Source organism: Pterocles gutturalis, unplaced genomic scaffold, assembly GCF_000699245.1.
Source record: "Pterocles gutturalis isolate BGI_N339 unplaced genomic scaffold, ASM69924v1 scaffold2934, whole genome shotgun sequence".
Taxonomy (NCBI): Eukaryota; Metazoa; Chordata; class Aves; order Pterocliformes; family Pteroclidae; genus Pterocles; species Pterocles gutturalis.
Window position 1 is genome coordinate 24,168 of NW_010133041.1, and position 8,002 is coordinate 32,169.

General features: G+C 38.1%; 1 protein-coding gene across 1 annotated transcript in view; it reads left to right on the plus strand.

Moving 5' to 3' along the window:
* PJA2 (praja ring finger 2, E3 ubiquitin protein ligase) overlaps window positions 1-7,534 on the plus strand; it is a 17,151-nt gene extending 9,617 nt beyond the window's left edge. Inside the window, exons 5-8 of the mRNA XM_010081072.1 lie at window positions 552-663; window positions 5,614-5,728; window positions 6,042-6,154; window positions 7,403-7,534. Coding sequence (XP_010079374.1) covers window positions 552-663; window positions 5,614-5,728; window positions 6,042-6,154; window positions 7,403-7,534 — 472 coding nt within the window. The remainder of the gene's footprint in view (window positions 1-551; window positions 664-5,613; window positions 5,729-6,041; window positions 6,155-7,402) is intronic.
* The last annotated feature ends 468 nt before the right edge of the window (window positions 7,535-8,002 follow it).

Consider the following 8,002-nt stretch of genomic DNA (forward strand, 5'->3'; position numbering starts at 1 on the left):
CTGCCACGGACTGACCATAACCCCCATTCCTTGTCCCCCTACTCCAAGCAGGGCAGAAAGACATACAGGAGTCAGAAATGAAGGAATGAAGTTGAGCCTGGAAAGAAAGAGAGGGCTAAGGGGAAGGTATTTTAGTTTTCATCTTTGTTTCTTACAATCTGAATCTATTTTTATTGGCAATAAATGCATAGAGTCATGGAACAGCCTAGGTTGAAAGGGACCTCAAAAGATCATCTGGTTCAACTTTTCAGTTAAATTAAGCTTCCCTGTTAAGTCTCTTTTGCCTGTGATGGTGATTGAGTGATCTCCATGTCTTTATCTGGACCCAGGAGCTTTTAGTCTTAACTTACACACCTTTCCAGTTGAGGTGGGGGAGTGACAGAGCAGCTGGGTGGGTGTTTGTCAGCCTGTCAAGGTCAGCCCAACACAACCACCTCATGAGAGTATGTGCACACAGTTGTTAACAGGTGATATGCAGTAATTTGATGTACCCAGCACTCATGTTGTTACTATTTAGTTTGAAATGATGATTCCTAACTCATGTTTTCCAGAGTACTTGATGAATTTGGCGATGGCCTAGAACTTGCTCAAGGCATTCCTTATATGGATCCTCAGTTTCTCACATTCATGGCACTAGAGGCACATTTACAACAAGCTGTGGAGGTATTAAAGTATTCTTTGTGGTATTATATCAGTGGTGTTATGACACAAATTTTTATTACTGAATCATTTTTCAGCATAATCTGAAAATCTGGAGAATCAGGGAGAAATTAGTTTCTCGTTTTAGCTTGAACTTTGAGGTCTACAAGCTTCAAAATAAATGTTGGAAGTTCATTCTTCAAGCAGTCATTGATCAATGCTACTCCTTTTACAATATGTATTTATTTCCTCTTAAAGGGGAAAAAAAAGATACAGATTTCAACCAGTATAAACATATGCCATTTAAATTCTTCTAAAGAGTGTTGCCAGATCCCTGTGTAACGAAGGAATGTTCGTACCTGGATTTGTGTCTATGCCCCAAGTTTTTGTGAGAATACAATTGGATGTCTCATTTTTATTCCTCAGTAGAAGACTTTTCTGTGTTAACTGTCTTGACTCCAGGTGTTTTAAATTAAAAAAACAAACAGACAAAAACAAAACCAAAAAACGACCGCAACCCACCCAAAAGCAAAAAAGTCTTCTATCTTTACCTTGTTCTAATCTCATTTCATCTGTTTGACTTTGGATAAACCAAAGCATTTGTTGTCAAGAACCAGCACAATTATGGTCTTTGTCTTCTGTGTTACATGATGTTTGGTCACTGTCAGAGTGAACATAGTTTGATGTGATGCAAGAATTCTTGCACTGCCAGAAATCTCTCCTCCAGGGTATTGGTGAAAATAAGAGTTAAATGATGTGTAGACATATAATAAGGTGCTAAAACAATTAAACTGAATGTTTTGTGTTTGACATAAGTTTAGGGGCAGCGAGGGGCAGTTTGACTACTAGCTCTTGGTTAAAAGGGGTGAGCAGAACAGGCTGTATGTCATAGCTTGCCTGCAGACAAAATAACAAGGATGCTTTTAAAAAGCTTTCTAAAGCTGATAGTGGAACAATGATAGATTTTTTTTTTTTTCCTCAGATATGTGCAAAATCAGTGATTTTTGTGAATAAACGTGATGGGCATTTTTCAAAGGGAGTGTAAGAGTTGTTCCCCAAATCTGTCAGTCATTCAATTTCCAGGTACTATGCATCCCCCGAAGTATGTGGGAGGTCAGTATTATTCATGATCATGTACCATAGGGTCTTCACCAGCTCTGTAGGATCTTGTTAGCATTACTCATCTGGAGACACTTCAGAACTGTATATTAATGTGTAGGAGATCTGTTGATATCCTTACTATAAAAGCAGTATTTTGAAGTTGTATAGAGAAAATTCATTTGTCTCTTTGATAGCTGCTGGTTCTTGCTGCAGCAAAAAAGACAGAACAACAGAATCAGCTAACCTCCTCCTTTGCACCAAAGCAAGAGGATCTGTGTAGAGAGGGCAAACTAATCTCAACAGTTGAAGAGGAGACTGAGGTTATTACAGCTCTGAGTTTTTCTTTCTCATTACTGTGAAACAACATTTCCCTAGTTACTCTGTCAGAAGAAATGTGTGCACTCTTGTCAGGCTGACTTCTAAAAGCTATCCTATGTGGCTATGTGCATGGCTGTCTGAGAAGATCCTGTAATTATGTTAGTGTCACCAGGAAACGGAGTGTCATTGAACACACTTGGCAAGCAGGTAGATAACTACGTAGCTATTCCCTGGTACCTATGGTACAGGTCACTGTGGATGTTGGACAAGAGGGAAAGCCAATTCTGTGAAATAGTATTTGTGCTTGAAATTAGCACTTAGGATGTCTGAAACTTTACAGTGGGTGTAGAAATCTGGCATAATTGGCATTAGTCAGCAGCAAATGGTAACTGAGCAATAAAAGACAGCTGTATTGACTGTGAATAAATGCATGACACAGGTTTTGAGTAAGAATGCTGAATACTTCCTCCCAATCTCAAGCAGAAGATGTAGAGCACCTCTCTTTCCAGTGTGAAAATGGTTGCTAAAATTGTTCAGAAAATAAAAGCAAGCATTACCCAAAACTGTTCAACATTTCTCTCAGGTAATATTGCAAGTATTTCTGGAAGGTGACAGAAAGTGAGCAGAAAAGGCTCTGTAATATCTATCTGTCCAGAATTAATCATAGACGGTTAGGGTTGGAAGGGACCTTAGAGATCATCTACTTCCAACCCCCCTGCCATGGGCAGGGACACCTCCCACTAGACCAGGTTGCTCAAAGCCTCATCCAGTCTGGCTTTGAACACCTCCAGGGATGGAGCATCTATGCGCTTCTCTGAGCAACCTGTTCCAGTGTCTCACCACCCTCACAGTAAAAAATGTCTTCCTAATATCTAATCTAAACACTCTTTCGGCTTAAAACCATTATGCCTCATTGTATCTCTACACTCGCTAACCAAGAATGCCTCCCCACCTCTCCTGCAGGCCCCTGTTAAGTACTGGAAGGCTGCTATAAGGAGCAGCTCCCTGGAGCCTTCTCTTCTCCAGTCTGAACAACCCCAACTCCCTCAGCCTTTCCTCACAGGAGAGGTGCTCCAGCCTTCTGAGTCTTGGTTGTTTGTTGAGATCCTATCTTTTAATGACCGCAGCACAATGTAGACAGGATCAGGATATAGTCCAATGTAATCTCTTAAATATGATGTGTCCTTGTGCCTGACTGGATTAACATAGAAGGACATTCCTGATACGGTATTCAGAACAGCCTTTAAGCGCAACTTTCCAGTTTGTCAGATGATTGTAGATGAAGATGTAGAATTGTGTTCCACAAATTTAAAAATGTCAAATCTTTCAATGAAATTGCAAATATCTCAGTGTTACAAAGCCTTTTCCTTATCTTTGAAACTGTGGTCACAGTGCTTGCTCAGATATTGAAAATGTGGCATACAGTGTTTCCAGGGAAAAAATATTTTTTTAAAAAACAGGGGTTTTTTGTGATGCAAAGACCAAACTGAGCTACCTTTTCAGCTTTGGGAAAGAGATTGCTGAAAATGCCTTTGCTTTCTGCTAGAAAATGCAATTTCTGATTTTTTTCAGTTTATAGAATATATAGAAAATGTTTGTAATATGACAGTTTTTGTTCTGTAGTTTGTTGCAACTTTATTATGCATCAAGTAGCGAGTAAGAGAACACTGCGAGGGGTATCTTAGTAACTAAGGCCAAGGTGCTCAGGCTTGAGAGGTCTTTGAGGGAAATGAGAGTTGAAGATATTTTCTTATCTAAAATAGTAGATTCATTAACCAGGATCTTCTTCACCTGCAACAAAATTAATATTAACATAATCTACTATAGCTCAAAATTTTCTGGAAATTTCTCTGTCTAGCAAACTAATTTACTGTAGCTATGAAATGCTTGAAAGGGATGTGACATGATAAGGCACCAAAATTCAAGTGCATCTTAATCAAGGGAGACATCTGTCCTAATTAATCTTGACATTTGGAAGGGAGGAGTAGTCAATATGCTTTTTTTTTTTTTTTTTTTAGGGAAAAAAAGCTATGTTCTCTAAGACTTGGGGATCCTAAAATGTAGTAACCTGTATGTGTGGGGTTTTTTTTAAATTAATTTTTTACTTCCACTTATTTTAAAGAAATTACTTAGCAGGGAGTGCTTGGTTTACTTCATTAGCAGTATAGAACAGGTTGGGTGCCTCTGCAGCATCATTGACTTAATTTATGAGTATTTCCTGTGCCAGTCCACACATGTGAGGAGTTCAGTGTAGCACTCCTGTTTTTAGCAGTGTCCAGCATTTAGTTTATGGTACATGGAGCAGTAAGCAGTTGCAAAATAAGAGGAAATAAATAAAGGTATCTTTGAAGTTATAAAGGTATCTTTGCTCTGCTTTCGTTTTGAAAATGTGGTATTAAGCATCATTGTGAGGCTTTCTGTCTGATGTTTCTTTTGTGTAGCTTTCATAAGCAAACAATACAATGCTTTGGTAAATTGTTTTCTGCTTGAGAGTACTAATACTAAAATCACCTTAGTGTTAGTGAGACAGTATTGTATGCTGTAGCAGAATTTAATTTTTTTAAGCTGTTAAATTGGAGGAGGGTAGACTTGCAGGTAGACTTGCATATTGCACTAGGGATAACTGTACTAGGATTTCCTTTAAATTATCAGGTTTATAGATGAGAATGTGTGGCATTAGGAGCTGTAAATACTTGTGTGTTAATTCATGCTGATCTCTCTGCTGCTGTGGGTATTTGACTGTAGGTGTGAACCTATGACTTCAGATCTATGGTGGGATGACTGCCTGAGCTACCTTGCCACTGGGATAACAGTGTAGGCATGTTTTCAGGCTGCAGCACTAGTAACTTCCTCTAAAGTTTAAGATGAAGGACTACTGTAGATGTTTGTATAATCCAATGTTACTCTAGTATACTTTTGTTTTTATAGTTAAGCATACCCCGAACAGTACAAAAATTTAAGGTTATCTTAAACTTCTTACCAAGGGAGTTTTGTGGCCATTAGAATAAATTTTCATGCTGATTAGAGGAGTAAGTAGTTGTATTTGAGGGGTGTGACTAGTTCATTCGGGATATGAACTCAGTGCTTCTGTGTTCTTGGCTTTTCAGTTTCAGTTCGTTCAGCTCTTCAAACAGGTATTTCTAGTACATTTCAGAGCAAATATAATCAATCTGAGTTCTGTGTTTTGGTTTTTTTTCTACTGCAGATCTTTTCAGTGTTTTATGGGGTTGAATGTAAATGTATGACGTAAACATCAAATCTGGCTGTTGTAGCATCGGTATCTTAAAGATTTTGTATGGTGAAAAATTTACATTTCACACAAGATAAATTCAGAGCATTGATGCTTTAAAAGGGCTTGAAAAACAAGTTGTTACTATTTTGACCTTCAGTTTCATCTCATTTATTACCAAAAAAAAGGATGTAATGGTTAGTCTGACAGGCATGACTTCCATTTAAGGAAGTAATACTATTAGATCTGGATTCTGTTTCTTATTTGTTTTTATGTAATGTTACATTTGTGAGGAAGAGAACTTGGTTTCTGTTCACCCTTTTCAGGCTGCTCTGGCACATTTGGAGTCTCTTGGATTTGGTGTTGAACAGGCTCATCCACCAGCTACTAGAGAAACCATAGATTGTCTGCCACAGACTGTCCTCACAGATGACCGTGATGGTATGGAAAAATAATTGCAAATTAATTTCCACAAAGTTTATTAGAACAAACTTACCTTTCAGTAGTACCATAGATGCAGTATTTAAACATTCTTGCTATGCCACTGGCAATGCTGTTGTAAGAGCTTTTGAATCTTGAATCAGCCTGAATATAACCTTGGTCAGTTTAGAAAGTTAATCTTTATTCGAGAAAGTGTAATTGTACCTTGTAATCATCAGTGATATGGTTGATAATACATGTATTTTGATTTCAGCTCATTTTAGATGTAAAAATGTATAATATAATAATAATTTTTTTTTCATGGTGGCTACAGGTCAAGAGAGTTGTACTATCTGTTGCAGTGAATATATGAAAGATGAAATCATAACAGAGCTACCCTGTCATCATTTGTTTCATAAATCCTGTATAATTCTTTGGTTACAGAATGTAAGTACTACAGGATTGGTGGGGTTTTTGTGGGTTTGAGTATTTGCATTCTTCTGGGAATAACAGTTTGTAGCTTCTTGAAAATGTGGGATGAAATACCATGAAATAACTGGCTGTTAATTTTATGCATTATGGAACCAAATTCTAGTGCAAGTGAGGAAAGTAATTTATATGTGTGCTAACCTGTACTGACGATCAGAGGGCAGGAGCACCTCCCCTGTGAGGACAGGCTGAGAGAGTTGGGGTTGTTCAGCTTGGAGAAGAGAAGGCTCCGGGGGGGACCTTATAAAGGCCTTCCAGTACCTGAAAGGGGCCTGCAGGAGAGGTGGGGAGGGACTTTTTACAACGGCATGTAGTGACAGGATGAGGGGTAATGGTTTTAAACTGGAAGAGGGCAGACTTAGACTAGATATTAGGAAGAAATTCTTTACTGTGAGGGTGGTGAGGCACTGGAACAGGTTGCCCAGGGAAGCTGTGGATGCCCCGTTGCTGGAGATGTTCAAGGCCAGGCTGGACGAGGCTTTGAGCAACCTGGTCTAGTGGAAGGTCCCCCTGCCTATGGCAGGGGGGTTGGAACTAGGTGATCTCTAAGGTCCATTCCAGCCCTAACCGTTCTATGACTCTATAACCAGAAAGGCAATTTCTTGAATAGAGGGGGTATTTTTGTGAGGAAAAGCATGGTCTGCTTTTAAAAAGACTGAAAGAGATGGATGAGTTATAACTTGGTTTAGTACATGAAAAGCTTTTTTTACTGTATTCATACACTGAAGTAAAGAAGGTGGCTTGGTTTTCTCTGAGAAAAGCAAAGGATCTGATCTGTCTTGCCAGAGTGTCAGGCTCTTTTGTGGTGACAGCTAAGGTTGGCAGGAGGAATAACTGGAGTGCTTAAAGGTTAATTTTAAATATTTACCTTTGGCAAATCTATGCTGTGTTGGATTTTGTTTTCATAATCGATAATTGATTTCCTTTCAAATGTCTTAATAAGGCTTAATCATATTGAGACTAGACTAAAAAAATTGTAATTAATGAATTGGGTGTTTTTCTTTGCACTTGCATTCTGCTTTATGCACAGTATGAGCCTGGACTTGCTAGTACGCAGTCAAATCCAGTCAAATTTGACTTTGAGAGAATGCTGTTGTGAAGACCGTAAATACTTCATAGATAATAATCTTTAGCTTTTCAATAGAATTGAATGCCAACTCTGCAAATGATCTGTTTGTTTGGGTTTTTTTTTTCCTCTTTTTGTAGTCGGGAACATGTCCAGTTTGTCGTCACGTGCTTACACCTGCGCTTCCTGAAGCAGCTGCTGACTCTGTTTCTTTTCTATCTGGTTGTGATTCTGCATCTTCTGTTCACAATGCTACAGGCACTTCAAAGTAGGGTCTGAAATTAAGTCTCTGCCACCAAAATAAAAATGTAAATTTTGTCTCTTTAATTACAATGTGAAAACAATGATGTATAAAATATTATATGTAAAATACTGTTCTATTACGTATTTTAGTTTAGAGAGAGGGTGCAAGACTTTCTAAACTTTTTAGGTTTCCGATAGTAGCTTAAGTTTTCAAACTATAGGTTGGAAGAATGTGCAGCCTTTTTTTCTTAGCAGAATGTTGCTGGTAACTGTCATGTCTAAAGCTTGTGTTATGATAAATTTTTCCAAAGAGATATTAAAGTCATGCTTATCTATTTTGCATAACATAACTGAACTATTTGTTTTTGTCAAAGTTAGTGCCACTGAGTGTAATTGATCTCTCTTATTTACATTAATTTTAAGATGTTTGGTGATTCCAGCAGTGGTAGAATGTAATTTCACTGGAAACAAATTGCATAATGGAACAGTATTTCTTA